Here is a 19,184-nt window from a genome sequence, read left to right as displayed (position 1 = left end):
TCTGCTTCAGCAGAGAACATGTTCTAAGGTACAGATGACCTCACCCCACTGCTAGAGGTTACTGGGTTTTTACACCAAGCCAATGAACAGCACAGCAAGACCAAGCATCTCTCATTTCTTTCACTTAAAATTCAACAGCTTGAAACTTCTGATGCAAGAACTGAAGGAATGTACTAACTCAATAATGAGTCAAGGAGTATTTGCAAACTATATTAACCCCTCCAAGCAGAGAATAATCTCTAGGGGGTAGTTGGTAAATAACAGCTTGAGGCACTAACCAGCATAAAAAGGGGGCTTTTCCATGCTTTTTACAGCTAGATGAGAATGCTAGAGACTTTCGTAGCTTGGTAAAACAGAGTACTGCCAGGCTATAGGGATGACATGCATTAATTAGAAGTAGTTAAACACTATGAAGTACAAGTTTGCATCAGCAATAAATCAACAGAAAAGACCATTTGCCTACAAATAACAGTTCCTTAAAAAAATCTCCAAAAACATTCAAACATACAAGTCTGGCCTATAGGTATTTTGAAATGCTTCTAAGTGATAAGGAAAGCAGTGACTGATTCAAACAGTTAAGAAATCCAAACCTAGTCTGCAAAGATCAAAAGCCAAAACCAAGGAGTTCTGCTTCTTGGTTCTGCTCCTTTTGCTCAGTGCAGTTTACCTTGTCATGCATAGTCCACCCCACATATTTTAAGTAGCTGTCATTGAGAAAGGCGTCACTGTACATTTTCATCCATATTCCAATCTCCTCAATGCAGATGGCTCTTATTTCAGCAATTGCATCTCTGTAGAGGGAAGTGGGGCAGTAAGTTCAAACAGATGAGTAATTAGAAATAACCTGCCACCAGCTTCCAGAATAAATGCTACACATCACTTACTAAGAGAAACTTACCGGTATCTATGCACAAAAACACCTTTAAATATTGCATTCATCATGTTTTCTATTTCATCCTGATTTTCTTGAAGCTGAAAGAACGTAGAGAATACATAAACAGTGAGTAGCACTTTTACAGTCAGATCAGATGGTGCTGATGCTAGACAAACTAAATTAAGTGAACATTTATAAGTGTGACCATTAAATCCTTTCACAGATTCAGAAATATTCACAGATCTGTTTCACAGTACAATATGCTATTATTTAAGAAATCGTATCTACCACACCATACAAATTTTATTAATTCTAACCACTGGAAAACTGTTCTTCAAGTGTAACAAAGACATCTTGGGTTTCTGAAAGATCTTTCTTAATTTATAAGGAAACCTGATTTAATTTTCTAGTAACATCATTGCTTTTTTACGTATCTATGTATTACTCACACTAGGACTGGCCCTACACACACATCTAACAAAACTATTTTGAATGAGTTGATAAGAGATCAGTCTCAAATTACAAGATCTTTGGGAGATGACCAGAACACAAACTTGCTAGCTTGTCTCAACTGTCAGGGGAAAAAACCCTTAAACAGGTAACAGTACAAATGCTGAAGAGCAAAGGTGAGATGTTTCCTCTGATCATGAAGAAGTTATTCCTGATGTCTAAAAAACTACAAACCTAAAACAAAACAAACATCACCAACACCACACAAAGACCAAAAACAAACAAAAAAAACAAACCACCAATTGCTCCAAAAGTAAAAACTGAAACCTGATTGAATTAAGGCTTTCAACAAGACAATACTGTCAGCAATGAATCAGCAAGTCTCTTACACAAAAGAAAGAAAACAGAAGTAGACTGCATTTTCAATTTTGATAATACTTTCTGTACATGAAAAAAGCCTTATCTAAAGCTTTTAAATACACTTTCTGCTGAGATCATTATTGACATTATAAAAGCAGTATTTTGCTCCAAGATCATGGAGATCTTCTCTTGAAGACAAAACCTGTCAATGTACAGTAATTTTTGTTACATATTTGAGCTCAATGTAGGAAACTCATAAAGAAATAAAACAAAAATGTATCTATTACTGATTTCAGTCTCTCTCACCAACTTCACTACAACACTGTTTTTAAAGACTCTAAATTGACTTCTTTTTACAGAAAAGTAGACAGTAAGAAGCACCTTTCAAAGTTTTTTAAGCATTAAACTTGAACAACCTGAAGAGTTAGAGAGATGGATAACTACCAAAACCAACTGCAGAACAAGATTATTAGCTGCCATTTATGAACAGTAATCAACACTTACCAATAACCAGCTAGAATTGTACTAACCTCCTTTCTCTTCTGTAGTAAGAGTTCCAGCCTATCATTAGCTCGTTTCCCAATTATTTTATTTCGTTCTGCTTCATACTGCCGCTGTGTGTTGTCCATGTTAATACTTAGATTTAATGCCACATTCACTAAAGCAGTCATCAGTTTCATGGCTAGAAAAATAAGTGAAAATAAGGATTATTTAAAAGGTTACCTGATCTAAGAAAACTTAGAAAAATCTTGACACATATTCCTGACAACCCTTTCTGTATCTATGAAAATATATTCACTGTAAATTTTTTGATACACAAATTTATGCAATGTTTTACCAAACACTGCATCATTATTTATCAGGACAATAGATACAATATTGCTATTCTGTTCTTTTTAGTTATTTCTTTAATGCTATAAGCATTATTTTTATTATAAGTATATTATTATTGTTGAATTGATATAGGATCTGTTTCCTCCCCAAAATAAAGGTAGATTGTAAGATTTACAAACATAGCCCAAGAAATACTAGAAGAATTCTGTTATCATTCTGTTACACTGGCACCATCCAGTCTTAAATATACAAGTTTCTTCCTTCAAAAGGAAACATCTTAGACAACCAACACCACCATATCACACCAATTTTTTTCCCTCAAATTAATTTTAACAAGGTGCAGGTTTTTCAAAGATTCATTTATTAGCAGAAGCAGAGAAAGCACATTAGCAAACTACAAGACAGAAAACAGAAAACCAAAATATAAAATACACTTCCATGGGATTTTTGGTGTCCTTTTATTTTTAGATCAACCCTTTAAAAGGGTGCAGACAAATACCCTTTTTTCAGAAACTAGGTGATCAATTGTGTACTTGCTAGTCTTGTGAGCTTCTGTAAAAAGGCATAAAAGGGCTTGCACTGGCAGAGCACACACAGAAAATTCTTGTGCATGTATCATCAGCATAAAGCTGATGAGCAAGGCTTAAAGACATGCAGTTATATTGAAATATCATCTCACATTGTGATGTCCAAGATTAAAGAACAAGTCTGAGTTAATCATAGAAGCCAAAATTACCAGAAGTACCAGTAAATATGGATACAAGGATTTCCATATAAAATACAACCTTCAGCAATACAAGCAGTAAAACTCAGACAAACACACAAAACCAACAGAATTGACTACTGATGTGAACAAATGAAAACACACGGCTTTTAAGTATTTTGTTTGACAGAAACTAACACGCAACAGGGCAATTTCTGCAACTTTTATTTAGGCACAGCTCAAAAAAAAAAAAAAAAACCAAAGGTAGAAACTTGCTTTTTAAGACCTTGAATTTGTATTAGTCATAAAGTACAAGTCACAACTGATGATACAGCAAAATCTGTAAATTTTCCTGAAATAAAAGGTTTTGTTCCTCTCTCCGTAAGAAATGCTCTGGCTGGTAGAAGTCTCACACACCAGCAGCCCCACGTGCAGTGTGCTAATATAAATTCAAGACAGCTATCAAGGATACAGAAGGACTGACAGGACAGTCAGGACTGAAGCCAGCTGTAAATCAGCCGGCTCAAGGGAAACTAACAATAATTACCTCTAATGTGGCAAAAGCTCAGCAACACACAGACTAAATTTACCTTGTTCAAAGTAAAATTGTTACAATAAGCTGACAGCCAATGACACAATGCCATTCACAATCCTTCTTCAGTAATCAGTGCCAAGTTTAGGACTCCTTTATCCAAGAAGCTCATTCTTTGTCCATACAAAGACATATTTCCTTGAAACACTCTATACTTAACTCATAAGGGATTTCTTCACAATTTAACACATTGGGAAAACATTATGTGAAAATGCCAACTACATAAAACATAAATTTAGAGACTGTATTACTGATGAAAAAATTCTTTTAAATCATTTCTAATGCAAAGACTGGAAATGCAACTTTACAAAGTGCCATGGCCTTAATACGTAGCACAATTTAAGTTTGTAGTAAAAATTCCATCCAACGTAAACTACAGCTTCCGTTTGACTTAATGCAGAGTATGAACAGGTTCAACTACATTTGAGATTAAGACACTTACCGCTTTATTTATGATCAAAGACAAACTAGTAGAATCAATTTATAAGTTTCTATTTACTTTTCTAAAGGTAATAAAAATTAAGTACCAGACAGGTAGCAAAGAATGCTTTAAAATAGTGCTGTTTCTCATTAACAAAAATCCAAGATAAAAAGCTGTCCCAAAGCGAGCTGCATTAGATGAAAACTGTATCACACAATAAAACACAAGTTGAATGGTGAATATCAAGACGTTTAACCAGAGTAATTCTGTCCTGTGCAACACAAAACATAAAATGTAAGCAATACCCAAATAAATGTAATTCACTGACCTGCCAGTGTGCTAGTGTGCCGAAACGCTCTGACTTGTGAGTCTGACAGCCCCGTAAGCAGTGAAATGACAGTATCCATCATATATTCATCATATATGATGCTATATTGACATTGTCGGACGAGTACTCCAATGAACTCACAAAAACTGGATTTGAACTTTTTCCACTGGGGGCCAGCCATAGTTAGTGGATAATCTCCACTATCCTATTAAAACACAGAAAAGGCAACAGGAAATTGTTTCAAACATCTTAAGTTATTTCATTAAATAAAGATTAAGAAGAGATGGGTACAACTTTAAAGCCAAAATCTCAGAGGCCTTAAAAATGATACATCAGAAGAATATGATTCCATAAATGTGAATATATTTTGCAGTTGAGGCTTGTTATAATAACACAAAGACAACATTCTAACTACTAGTTTCTCTTTTTTGTTTGATGAAAAAAAAAAATGAATTAAATTTATTTGCCTTGCAAATCTACTTTGTTACACTAGAACCATCACATGAACAGTAAGATTTCAAGTTTAGGAACAGGTTGAGATCATAATGAAGTTTACAGGGAAACGCATCTTAGAGTGAAACCTTCTGAAGTCATAAAATTACCTACTACAACATCTTTAATATAACAAATGTGAGTCCTCTCCTGATATGGGAGCCTTTACAAATAATGGCAAAATGACAGGGAGAAAAAAAGAATCATTCATGTCAGTGCCTCTATGAACAGTTTCTTTAAGAAGTTGAAAAATAAAGGAAGTATCCATTAGAAATCTGGGAGCTGCTCATTAAAATTCTGTTACAAGAAAAAGTGAGAATGACATAGTGATAAAAAAACCAATGTACCAACAGTCCCAGGTGTGGCTTTATAAATCTCACACAATATTGCCTTAGAGTAATCAAATCCATTTATGCATTGAGGTTGTTTTAAGGAACGCTAAAATCCTTTTAAAGAATACTACTACATTTTCTCCTCAGTTAAAGTTATGGATTTTTTTAATTATTGGAGGGGTGGCAGTAGTACATTGTTTCTGTACTAGACAAATTTGAGAAGGAGGTTTTAAAGCTGCATTTACATTCTCTGGAACACAGGATGAAAGGAACACCATTCAAACCTGGGAAAACCAAAACCAAATGAAAGCCAAATGAAACCAACAAAAAAAACCCCAAAACAAAATAAAAACTACAACAAACAAAACCAAAATAACCCCACCGCCCACCAAAAGAAAAAACCCAATACATCTCATTTACCCCAACACTCTGTGGATAGAAAGTGATAGTTTAAAGGCAAAAAAACCTGCAATCCTCATGAAAGGAATAGCATTAGCCTTCAACTGGAGAATAATCAAATCTAGGCCCTGTCCTGGGGTGACTTTATGATGCTTGTATCCCCAGTGGTCCGTTCTGTTTGTTACATATTAAGTTCTGCACCTTTAAGACTGGTTCTGAGAGCGAAGTGGGGAAGCAGCAGCGCGCAGTTTGTGTTCTGAAACAGCGCTCACTGCCCGGCACACTGCTTTGGGCTGTGCTGTCTGCAGCATGGACACACAGCAGGACAGAGCCCTCCTCTGCTGTTTTAGCTAGCTGAGACAGAGAAGTTCCCTGGCCTGGTTTTTTCTTTTCCTTTTTTCTTCGATCTTTTCAAACCTGCTCTGGACTGAAAACCCAGACAAACCACAGGTGCTCATGCCTGTGGCCCACTGGCGTGGGACACCGCACCGGAGGGACTGATAAGAGACTGAGCAAGCCGAGCTACACCCCACAACAAGGACTTTTCTGGATTTGCCATCTCATCAAACAGCAAGAGGTTTTATTGTTTAATATTAATCAAATTCTGTTAAATAAACAGGGTTTTTTTCCCCTTTTCTCCAAGGAAATATGTTTTGCCAAACCAGCTTGGTATGGGGCCACCTAAATTTGCTTTCTGGAGGAACCCCATTTGGAGGTTTTCTCCTAAATTTGCCCTAAACCAGAACAGGCCCCCACAATTTGTAGATTAATGAGTGCAAAGAAATAAATGTAGTGACCACTTTAAGAGACAATTTAAGGCCTTATATAAACAGCAAGATAGGGATGCATCCCCCATAGCACCACCATAGTAGGAGTTCCCACTATTCAAAAATTGAAAGTCAATATTGATTTCTTAACCCATTAGTAAGTTGCATACACACAGAACTTTCTTATTTCACTGAACTTGTAAGACTAGGAAGTAGAGTTTAATATTTTCATTCATAATTCATAATTTTTATTAATTTTTGTAACTCCTTATTCTTGAAATAAATATCTAGCAATGTGAACCAGCAAGATTAGGACAGGTACAAAGAAAATAAAAATTAATACATAATCAGCACTTCATTAAATTACCTCATCAAATTCTTCAGTCATTTTTCGGATTATTTCAGAATTCTGCATATGTCGGAACATCTCTGCTGTAACAACTCCTACAATTTAGATATTAGGTCATTAGCGCTGCTAATATGAATGCTGTAGATGGCAGAAGATATGCCTCCTGCTACAAAGTCGAAATAACCCATTTTCACCTAATCTACTGATTACACACATATATTTTTGACAAATTTCACTTTTTATCTTCTAGCATCCATGTGTAACAAGTACTTAGCCCCATTTCATTTATTTATGTGGGGTTTATTACTGTTCTTCTTAAGAAGTGTGTTTGTGTGCATGTACACACACACATCTAGAACTTACTCTTTCACTCATATTCAGAAGTCAAAGATACTTCTGCCAGACCTCTTTATCAGTAAGCATTGTACCATCTGAAGTGACCTTTTGGGACTCAAGATTCTAAATGGTGCAAGACAATTTTGAACAGCTCTATTGCTACTTATTATCTTTTGTACTGTAATAAACATAGTGCTTTTATGCAATTTCTATTTGTCTTGTCCTCAAATTGTTAGATCTCCTAAAGTTTGTTGCAAAATTCATGACAAGGATCACCACAGAAAGCATTAAAAGATCCTGCAGCTTTATCTTGCAACAAAAATCAAAAGGTCACTATTCTTGAAAGTGCAGATAACCTCTGAGGAACACTGTTAGCTTTCTGGAGATTTACACATTTTAAAAGTTGATCAGGACAGAGAAACACTTAAGCAGAACAAATTACATCCAGTCCTCGTCTATCAAGCATAGTGACACTGCAAGGCAAGTTACCTTCTCTTTAGGAGGAGATAGGAGATAAAAGAATGGAGGACATGGAAATGAGGAAAGAAAAACCAGAAAATGAAGGAAAAAATATATATGGAAACACAATCTTACTGTAGACAGGCTACCATAAAATTGTCCATCATATCTTTTGAAACTAAAGCTATGAAGCAATCTTAATCCATGATAAAAAAAATAGGTATATCAAAATTAGGATTCCAAGACTGAACAAGATGAACTATCAGTGATGGGACACAAGATTTCCGAAATAATAGCAGGAACAGGAAGAGGAAGCACGTGTTAAGTACCAGTACTGATTTCTATCTGCTGTAAATATAAAAGGCTTCATCAACACTTTAAACTACAGTGTAAGGTTTCTAAACCTCCTACTCCCACCTTCAGAAATACTTGTTTAACTCCAAGAACATGATAATGTAAACTAGCTCTGGGCATGAAGCAGTCTTACAGGCTTAGTAGTATGAAAGCAAAGACTGAGAATCATACTAGAATATTACTTAAATGGATGAGTAACCATTTCAGTATCTTACCTTTGCAGCCTGAACACTGAATAAAGAAGTTAATGAGATCAAGAAGTGCTATATCTCGGTCATGTTTGTATGACTCTATCCAGTCATCCACTACAGACTGAAAGAAAACAAATAAAAAGCAACTGCTCAGTTTTCATAAATTGAAGACATTGTTACTTACCTGCTTTCCAGTAAGTGATTCTTCTTCATCCCTTTAAGTAATTTCCACCCTCTTTTTTGATTACTACATAACTAAATGTTTAAATGATCTTTTATTGCATATGTTCTCAAGAACTCATTTTATTCTATAAACATATACCAGTACAAAACTGAACCTAAACATAAAGCACAGGAATACCATATACTCCGACATGAACGTTTTTTGAACGAAGAATGCAAAAATAATTGGGGTATTTTACAGAATCAGTTTTTTTATTTATGCCCTCCCCCTGCTCTGCCAAACCACTGTCATTTCTCTGGAGATACTATTTGTGAATTTAATTCCAACAGCTACAACTCCCTATACTCTTTAAAAAAATCTGCCCCTTGGATGGACTTTGCTTCATCCACATTTGCCATAACAGGATGAACAGCACTGCTCTACACTCCACAGATATTAATTACTCTGTAGTCAGTAAGGCAAATAGGAACAAGCACGTTTTATTAAATGACCTTAATGTGAAGCTATTAAACCTCTGATAATCATTTTGACAAAACAAAATTTACATGCAATTATGTTTTAACCATCCATTTGTGGAGTGAAAACCATCTACTGTCAAGGTCATAAAAGCACAGACTCAAACAATTTTATTAATACAGGTACAAGTGATTCACTTTAGTATCAAGTTCTCAGGTTTAACTTTTTTTAATATGTTAGTACCCTTCCCTAAATGATGGAATAATTCAGAATTTCAAAAGACAGCTGGACTATGCAGTATCTCCAAAGCTTCTGGTCTGTATTCTCAGTGCTTACTCTCACAGGCAATATTGCTGTGAGGAAAAAAAAACCATACTGACATCAAGGAAAACTTCTGAACGGCTAAATGCCTCTTCCCTGAATCTCAGATTGTTTGTAGTGTGATGCACAACTTTTGTCAGTACAACTGACAAAAAAGAATGAAAAACTCGAAGTGAAACTGTCATGGTCTTTCCAGTAGGAACAGGACCTATGAACTGGACCTGAGTGGACTGGCCTGAAGGGAAGAATGAAATACGGAGAAAACAAATTGGCTTCTAAAGAATATCACCATGCAAGAACTAAGAATTATAGGAATGTAATAAATATTTAAACTAGGCAGCCTTGTTTTCAAAATCTATTCAATTTAAAGAAGCTCCAGCAAAACACTTGCTTCTTGAAACATTTTGTCTCTGTGAATGAACCACCTCTTTTTGCCAGGGAACAGACATTAATTCACAGAATCACAGAATGGATTAGGTTGGAAAAGACCTTTGAGGTCATCGAGACCAACCTATGACTTAACACCACCTTGTCAACTAATTCAGAAATACAGAACAGAACTAAAAGTAAAATAGTTAACTTAAAATTATTACCAAAATTTTTCCAGATAAGCAAACACCAAGGGCCATGGAAAAAAACTTTGACTGAAATGGACTTTAGTTTAAAAATAATTTGAGTTTTTTTCTTTCTAATTTTAAAAAATTGACAAAGATTCAGGTATCAATTTCCCAATTCAACAGAGTAATCAGACCTGGCAAAGCTCAATTTTGCCCTTAGAAAGGAAAATATTTTGATGGTATATCATTTTAAACAGCTAAAATGTCATGAAGATACAATTACTGATAACTGGCTGAACAAGTTGCACACGGAGCAACAGTTAGAGAAGTATGTTTTTCCATCTGCTTTGAAATAGAACAAAACAAATGATTTCTCTGTGCAAATACATCCAAGTAATTTGTTTTTGTTCCCAGCTGTAAGGTGCCTTGCAGGTGCCTGCAAACCTTGAGAGAATCGTACAGCAACCCAGCTTCCTGCATATGTATTATAAGAGCTGCAAACTCTAGATTTCTGGTCCCAAAGATAGTTTTTCTTCCACACTGCCAGGAGTCACATGAGTGAGTCAGCAGGAAAGCTTCATGGCTGACAGGCTTACACTTATTACACTTTAACCCTATCTTGACTGGGAGACTCACTGAATTTTAAAATAAAAAACAACAAAAACAGTGATGTATTTCTTATTAGTCTTATTTCAGTCCTGTTAGTAAATGCAGTGGGGAGGGTGCCTAATGATACTTGAAAGAGTTAAATTTCCCCTAAGTTGACTTGGCCAGAGTATATTACTACACTTCAATTGGCTAGAATTTGGGTCAGGAAATTTAAAGAGGAGCCTCTAAGTTGCAGCTAGTGATTTTACTTTGGGTAAGAGAAGCAACTATCTATTTTCAGATAATCTAAGCTCTGGATGCATGTAAAAACTACAGATTCATGTTAAGGTCCATGACCACAATAAAGTCCAGTAAGGTCTATGACAACAGTAAGTCTAAACCACCACACAAAAAGGACTGCCACACAAAAAGGACATTAAAGTTATGTAATCCAAAACAACCTTTCTTCATTCCAGATACCAAAAACTTACTTTGAATCACAGTATGAATTTTTTTGTTTCATATATGATTATTAATGAATAACATTCAGAAATAAAGTATCAGTTCATTCGAATTCAGAGACCAACAAAGCAAAACCACTTTATTTTGATACTTATATACAACTAAAAACAGCAAATTGAAGGAAAACAATTACTTTAGATTTCATTTGATTAAGTTGCATGTAGAAGAAAATATTGCTCTACTTAAATTGTACCTATATACAAGTCATAGAGCTATCCCAGGTCTTACCTGCATAGCACTCTTGCCCATTTTAACTACTTCAAAGAGCATCATGTTTTCCACACCATTCTGTTGGTGATGTCCATTCATCCGATTCGGACCACCAGGTTTCCCTCCTCCGTTACCACTTTTACCCTTCTCTGCTGGTCCTTTTTTTCCTTTTTTACAGGTCTGCAATCACATACACAAGAGGTTTTACTTAATTATTATGAAGTATTAAAAAAAAAAAATTACTATCCATACCATGACAAATATAGACAAGACCCTCGATTTTCAGCAACAATATTTTTTAAATGTTTTATATGTATCTATGTGTATGTATATGTGTGTACTATATATATATATATATAAATTCAGAAGCTGGGAACAGCAGATCCTGAGTGATACAAAGACCAGCAAGGTTTCTCCTTACCTCATTTAAAATCTTTTAGCAACTAAAAATGTGATTAGTGTGTACAACACAGATCTTTCATGTGTTTAAATCGTAAAACAGATTATACATATTTCCTTTAAAACAGCTAAGGTGATTCCCTTAACACATAAGAAAATCTCCTCTGCCATTCATTAACCCTTTGTTCTTTCATTTGAATATACATTGGCAAATGGTGGGGTGAGGAAGAGCAGACAGGCATTTTTGTATTTGATTTCCCAAGTGAAGTATGACTTACAGAAAGAAAGAAAAACATTAAGTACAAATTACATGACCATTGTACAAAATCTATCACCACCTCTCAACAAGCAGGTACTCTGCACTAGTACAGGCTCATGGGGTGTCCAATGAAGGGTCACAGCCCAGGCTAGCGTACGGCAGGGAAGGAGCCACACATGGTGGCTCTGAAGCCTGTGAGAGGCACGTGGGGAGGAAAACTCTCCAAGGAAGGGAAAGAAGGGCTGGGAACCGGGTTCCCAGCCCACTATTGTAACCTCCTGTCTGCAGCCTGTTAAAAAAAGCACTTTTAACTGAATTACTCTTCTGTTCACTTTTCAAACTAAAAGACATAGAATACATGATAAATTTAAGTATATGTATAATATAATAAATTGAGTATAATATATTTATCCATGATGAATAGGGTGGAAAATATGCTAAGAGACTGATCAAATCAAAGCTTATCCTTCCCTGCCCTACCTCCCTTGTGCCTTCGGAGCAGTAAGGAAATATCACAGAAACAGTCAATTTCCATGCAATTACAAATATGAACTCTCTTCACAGAACACTTGCATTTTCAGAAAATATTCCTTGCTCATTCAACTTCAAAGCAAGTGCTAAACTCTTCAATTCATAACTGTAGAAATGTTTCAGTAACCCTAAAGATTGAACGTACTTTGCCTTTGCCTTGTTTTTGGTTTTTTCCTTCAATATCCTCAAAGTCTGTATCAGAAGAGAAGTGTGTTTCAGACTCCCTGCAAGGAAAAAAAGACAAACCATTCACACATTTCATCAGAAACATTCCTAAATATACTATATAAAATCACAGTATGCTCTCAGGCCAGTCAGTCATCACCAACAGTCAAACTTTTCCCAAGCCTGCTGTTGAGGAACAGAGCATATCCCCACACTCGCAGCCTATCCTGTCTCCTCCAAACAATGTACCTGAGAAGGAAGCCATCCAGGAAAATTAAAAGATCTGAGGGTAGGTAGAAAATAGCAGCAGGCTGGGAACCATGCCTTTGACATGTGATAAACATGGAAACATCTCAAAAACCAAAGAGTTTTAAATACTGGTCACAAATCCTTAAACAAAATGAGGGGGAGAAAAGAGAAAAAACCCAAAAGCATCACTTTCCCTGACAACCAAAGTGTCTTAACAGATTTCTTCATGCTGTTAGAAACTTAGGAAGTAATTAAGAGGTTTGCTTATGTTGAAAGGTACAGAAAAGAAGTTTTGGTGAGGTTTCCTCATCAAAATGATATGCTGTAGTTCTGTTTAGGTTTATAAGGTAAAAACACTAAATACACAAACTCATTTGTTTCATTTCCTACACATTAAAATATGCTGCATTGACACACAAATCCGCAACACTGATAGGAAGGTGTGTGAAATGACCTGAATTACTAATAGAGAATGCTTGGCTTGTGTAGCAGTCTCTATTTCTACATTTCCTGTAGAAATTAAGTTAAATGCTACAAATGATGCTACAAGAGCTCATTTTAACACACAGATGCAGTACAATGAATTTTAAGCTGCTATCACAAATTTCTGATACACAGTTCCTGATTCAATTAACAAAACAATCAGAAATATGACCGGAGGCACGGGAGACTCATTCCTATGGATGTATTTATAACCTTCTAAAACACTCCAGAAACTTAGTCTCTCACTACTGCAAGTGTCTGAAAGGAGTTGCTGCCTTTTGACATGGATTCTGCTGTGTCTGGTTTTGCTGACTACATAAGCTGATATAGACTGGAAAAGGCTGAGAACCAGGGCATTGGGGGGAAGAATGAAAGAAAGAAAAAAGGTGGAAAAAATTTCCTCTGTAAAGATGCCTAGATGTTCTTATTTTCACAGGAAAAAACTAAATACAAATTCCAAGCATTTCATTGAGCAATAAACTACAACAACAGAGTAGAAAACCATTATAAACATTATTTTACATTATTAAAACATAAATAAAAACATAAATAAAAAATTATTAAAACATTAAAAAATAAAAACATTATTTTACATTAAACCATCTTCCAATTTATTTCAAATCTTTTATTTCTCACTGAAAAAAACAAACACCCACACAAATAAACTCATTGATACAAAACTGCACCTTTGCATCTTTTTAGACTTCATAACCAAGTTAATCGATTTCAACAGTCCAGAGAAATGTATTTGTGCCAATCTCTTGAAAAATAAAAGGGGACGAACTGGATTCTTTTGGTCTGCTTAAACTACTTTACTTCTCTATCCAAAAGCATAATCTGTACCTAATTCTAAATCTTGGAAACTTAAATATCTGTTTCTTAAAAATTGTGGGAAGATGAAAGGCTTAGTAAAATTATGTCAAAAACACCAAGGAACTGATGCCTGTGGGAAGCCATTACTTTGGCCTTAACTAAAGCATTTGGCATTACATATTTAAAATATTAACTGACCTGCCCCAGGTAAGGGCAAATTTTTCAACTACTTGATTTAAAATCAGATTTTAAACAGTATTTTAAAAACTTAATTTACTCCTGAATTAATACTCAAGAAAAAATTAAAATAATGCTTTTATCAATCTCAATAGAAAAAAAATATAGAACACTATCTTTTATTATGTTTCCTTGTTTCCAAGAGAAAGTAAACCACAACACAAAAAAGAGACCGTACATTTACAAACAGAACTACAAATTTTTAAAGTACTTACTGAAGGAGAGTAAAATCAGTTGGTATTTCTGGAGCTGCTATCATTTCTTTATCATCTTCTGGAACACCACTGTATTAGAAAGATATCCAAAAAGCAGTCTGAAGTGTAAGCTTACTTTTTTTTCTTCCTTTGTAGCAGACTTCTAGAATAAAATAGATCAAAAAATACAATGAAAATTATTCTACATATGGAAGGATAAAAGAGTTGGAAACAGAAAATGTAGATCCCACCATCCTGTTTCCAAACAAGCTTTCTCCTGTGTAAAGATTTTGAGTCCTCTCATGATGCTACCGCAAAGTGACTCCACAAATGGTAAAAGCATTGCAGTAAAAACAATTTTACAGAAACACTGTAAAAAAACCCAACCAAACAAAATATAACAGAAAACCCAAACAAGTAAATAAAAACCAAAACAAAAACCCTCCAAAACCAACAAAAAATAATTTAAAAAAAAAATCAAAACCCCACCACACACGTTTTCTGAATAGGATGAGTGAACTGCAATGGTTTTCATTAACACAACACAGCAGAGCCCAGAATGGACAACATTAGGGTAATTCTTGTTGACCAAACAAAACCAGACTTGATGCTGAGTTAATATTTTAAAATATTATATATAGCAAATTTGTATCTCCAACTTGCCAACTTCCATGTAATTTCCCATAAATATAAGCTCTTACAATAAATTCTTATAATCAGATGCTTCACAACTCCATGTCTTCCAGAGCTGATAAACCAGACTTACAACAGGTTTAACATTTGAAGCATTTGTCAAGGCCCTTAGGAGTATCAAGGAAGATAATACTATCCACATAGTATAAAGGCAAACATGGAAAACACAACTGTTTTAGCAAGAAAACTAAAGATTTTGAACTACCCTTTTTAAACTTCATCATAATACTGTTCATGATAATAAATTTAGGGTTTTGTCTTATTTTTCCTATTCTTAAGGGGGAAAAAAAATCACCCTGGATACTTCAAAAGCAAGTTTTTGCCATCTGGGCTGAAGTTTTCTATGTCACTTGGCTCCCCAGGCTAACTTTTACACAGTGAAATTAAGAAAGCATGATGTTCAAGTATTTTGAAGATAGCATACCAAGAAGGAAAATCGTCAGAGTCAGTCTGCTGACTATACAGCTTTCTGGAGTGATTAGGTATTTGAGGGAAATATTTAATTTTGGCATGCTAAGCACATGTTGCTCAAAGTCTGGTAGCTCTGCTCCAGAGACTGCATTTCAACCAAGCATGTGGCAGAGGCTGGACAGGTTTTCTCCTGCAAGTGCTTATTCTAAATGCTAGGGGCCACTGTAGCTTCCAGGATTTAGAGAGATGAGAGAAATCATAAACCCTGTACTTATTACATTCTCTCTTTCTTCACATTTCACATAATTACATTAAAGCAGAGAACCAAAGTGGAAATAAATAGTGGCAAAAGCAAGGAGGTTCAAGATGATTAATTTCAAGACAGTCCACAACTCCTAAAGCATGTTCCATCCAAAACACAGCAGAAGACAAAAAGCTTCTGAAATAAAAGCCATGCTGCAGAATGGCAGCACCCTCTGCCACTGCATTCCTCCCTTCTGTAAAGGCACCGCATAGGCACACAACCAGTGCACTCCATTTACACTCCCTGTAGCAACCCATGGTCCCAGGCACAGTAACAACCCCTACCCAGTCATTCACTTTTGTACGCTCTGCCAATTGAGTATCACCCAAGTCCCCACTAAAATGGGCAAAATACAACTCAAGTATTTTTCCCCCAGATTCTCGTGTTAAACTGGTTCAACAGCAGATAACCAGAGTCAAGGCACAGAAAACACAAGACTGCACAGCCACCAGCAGGAGAGGGAAGTGTAAAATTCCCTTCTTTGGTGGCAAGATGCTATTATACCATCCAGGCTGTCTGTGAAATGCCATGCTCAGAAGCTAAAAAAGCGCCACACTTTGGAATTTTTTAATGTATTTTGTATTTATTTATTTCTTAACATTTTCTTTGATTCCAATAAGCAACTCAAACTTGGAAAAAAGAAACACACTTTAATGCCTTGGTCATCAGGCTGGTACCTGCTCAGCTGTACGGGGGGGGGGGGGGGGGGGGGGAAGAAAAATTAAGAAGATTAACTGTACAAGTTATTTTTGAGGCATGCTTGTGATTCAGTGCCAGTGCAAAGCAGAGATGCAAACATCAAAAATCGCACTGCCCAGCTTCAAGTTCAACCTGTCTATCAATGTGTTGGTATTTGACTCTTTCTAGTTTACCTTTTTCAATGTTAAGAGGCAAGACATCTACTAAAGTGACAATCAGGATCCTTACATGCAAATTGGCTCCTTATATGAAACCCAACTATACTATCCTACCGAATTTTACAAAAATCTCAGAAAATTATTATAACCATAGAAATGAAAAAAACCAAACAGAACTATGAAAAAGAATAGGCAAATTATTAGAGTACTTGTTCTCTACATCAAACAAGTCAAATAAATCACTAACAAAAGCTGTCTGCCTTTTACACAAATTTGAACTTCTTGTCAGAACTATTCATCTTAGTACAGACCACAAAACATGAGAAAAAACGTGGCATTTGCCAGAATCATCTCCTAGAACAGAACAGACATAGCAAGTTTTTGCTTGATGCTGAAGCGTTCAAGTTCATATTTTTTGTTTTTCTTAAGGTAGAAAAACCTTAGCCCCCATGAGTGCAACTATTTAGTGGTACTCTGGAAAAGTTAGAAGCTAGAGATGAACACCTTGCAATGGTGTACAAAGGAAGAGTGTAAGGGATTTCAGGTGGCAAGCTTAATTTCCAGAAATGACCAAAAAACCACTTGCATTTGTCCTACTAAAGAATAATTTTACAAGATTTATACACATCCAGAGTGAAGGTCTTTTGATGCTCAGCCAACAGGGTCAACCCAGTCCAGTAAGCTCTCTGGCAGTCACCAAGAGAAGCTGCCCAAGGAAGAACGTTATTTTCTTTATAGCCAAGTTTCCCTGAATACCTTCCTAGCATCCAGAAATAATCCATGGATTTTGCTGGCCAGAGAGGTTGTCCCAATACTTCAAAACACCTTTATTTTTTCCATTAATATTTCCAAATAGTAGACTATCTTCCATCCAAGAACTCCCACAGCCAAATTCCATACTATGAAAAGGCTTTAAATACTACATAAATTCTACACTATTCGTACTGTAAAAATTCTTTGCCTTGAATTCATCACTTTCTAACTTTATGTCATGTTCTCTTGTTTTGGTATGGGAAAAGAGCGACACTGGTCATTCCCCAAGACCCTTCATCTCATCACCTTCTGGAAATTCAAGAGTACTGCCAGCCATGTCTCCTTCATGCCCACACTGAATGACTCATTCAAAGCATGCTGTTCAGGAAGCCAATAAGAAAGGACACTTATATGGATGATTTTCCTAACAAAACTTTTTAAATATATCATGTTCGTATACCACAGTGAAATCTGAAAAGAAAGAAGTTCAATTCTTGTAGATGTCTTTCAAACAGTGCAAGTTGACCTTATCTATTAAATGTGTTCTAATGAACGTATTATTTTAAGAACTCTAGGAAGTCAACGCTAAACCAAACCGTATCATAAAAATCAGCTTGAGTTTCTTTTCTGGCATGTTCACAGACTTCCAACTTTAATTTTCCCAAGCAGATACTGAAATCTCTCAAGCCTGTGAAAACTTTAAAAGGCATTCAACTTTGTGAAATCATAATTAAATTATTAACTATAAAAAGAAAATGTATCCTGCTGAAGGATCACAAGGTGGAGCTCTAGCCTAAAGCTAACTGAAGAAACTCCAAAAGACAGGTCATCCAGAGGTTGACCTAGTTATTTCTCTGCCATAAACTTCATAACAGATTGCTAAAATTGCAATAATATTGTAGCCCATGTACTTTAGATTTGTATTTAGATTGTTAAGACACCAGAGGATTTCTTCATCTTTTGTGAAATAAAGGCAGATACATGTTTTATTCCAATGACTCTTACAAAGACAGAAATGCATACAGCTGCCGTAGTATAACTAGTCTCAGTATTTAGCTTTCAAAACAATCAGAAGAATTTCAAATAACATTTTAAGAGCAGAAATAATGTATCCCTTTATTGTAGCTTGCTATTTAAAACTTTACTAACAAAACATTAACGAACTAAAAAACCTACTGGAAACAACAGGAGCAGTTCAGCAACAGTAATCATACATAATGCTTCCAACTATAAATGTAGGAGGGGTTTCTGCTTCAAGGAATTTGACTGTTAAAAGCAAGCAGCAAGCACGAAACACTATCAAGACTCCAAACGCATATTCATTGAGAAACAAATTTATATCTTAAAGGCTATTTATCCCTATCACATGACTATTTAGGTATGGTTGTGATAAACTCAAATATACTGGCCAAATGTTGACTCTGCCAAAAGTTGATAGAATTCACCAGCACAATTCACACAGTAACACGCTGTCATCAGCAGTTGCTGAGGGCTACCTGTGCTCCCAGAATTCCTATTACATGCATAGATACACTAATGCAACTCAGTGAGCAGCATCTACTCTAAGAATATACCTAATTATGTATGTGTGTATACACATACTATAAAGAATCACAAAAATTGTCTCAGACTTTTCTGTTTTGTATACTTGTGTAAATGCAGTAACTCCAGTGTTATTGATCAAGCTCACTGTGAGGTTTCAGATGGGTTTTGGTTGGAGAGTGTTCCCTACACAGGCTGTTTATTTTGGTTGCTGT

General features: G+C 35.6%; 1 protein-coding gene across 4 annotated transcripts in view; it reads right to left on the bottom strand.

The window, feature by feature from the left end:
* The window catches only part of STAG2 (STAG2 cohesin complex component), a 76,582-nt gene that overhangs the window by 25,692 nt on the left and 31,706 nt on the right, over positions 1 to 19,184 (bottom strand). For all 4 annotated transcript variants that reach the window (XM_014258761.2, XM_088062484.1, XM_014258762.2 and 1 more), the window contains exons 2-10: positions 14,431 to 14,572; positions 12,414 to 12,492; positions 11,098 to 11,259; positions 8,266 to 8,362; positions 6,920 to 6,996; positions 4,563 to 4,767; positions 2,215 to 2,366; positions 899 to 972; positions 668 to 791 (exon numbers count right to left, since the gene is read on the bottom strand). In XM_014258761.2, the coding sequence (XP_014114236.1) occupies positions 668 to 791; positions 899 to 972; positions 2,215 to 2,366; positions 4,563 to 4,767; positions 6,920 to 6,996; positions 8,266 to 8,362; positions 11,098 to 11,259; positions 12,414 to 12,492; positions 14,431 to 14,474 (1,014 nt within the window). In that variant the 5' untranslated portion in view covers positions 14,475 to 14,572. The remainder of the gene's footprint in view (positions 1 to 667; positions 792 to 898; positions 973 to 2,214; positions 2,367 to 4,562; positions 4,768 to 6,919; positions 6,997 to 8,265; positions 8,363 to 11,097; positions 11,260 to 12,413; positions 12,493 to 14,430; positions 14,573 to 19,184) is intronic.

This window comes from Pseudopodoces humilis, chromosome 15, assembly GCF_049639895.1.
Source record: "Pseudopodoces humilis isolate 2021_Gansu_Grassland_sample_001 chromosome 15, ASM4963989v1, whole genome shotgun sequence".
NCBI classification, from domain to species: Eukaryota; Metazoa; Chordata; class Aves; order Passeriformes; family Paridae; genus Pseudopodoces; species Pseudopodoces humilis.
This window is presented reverse-complemented; position numbering and strand designations above follow the sequence as displayed.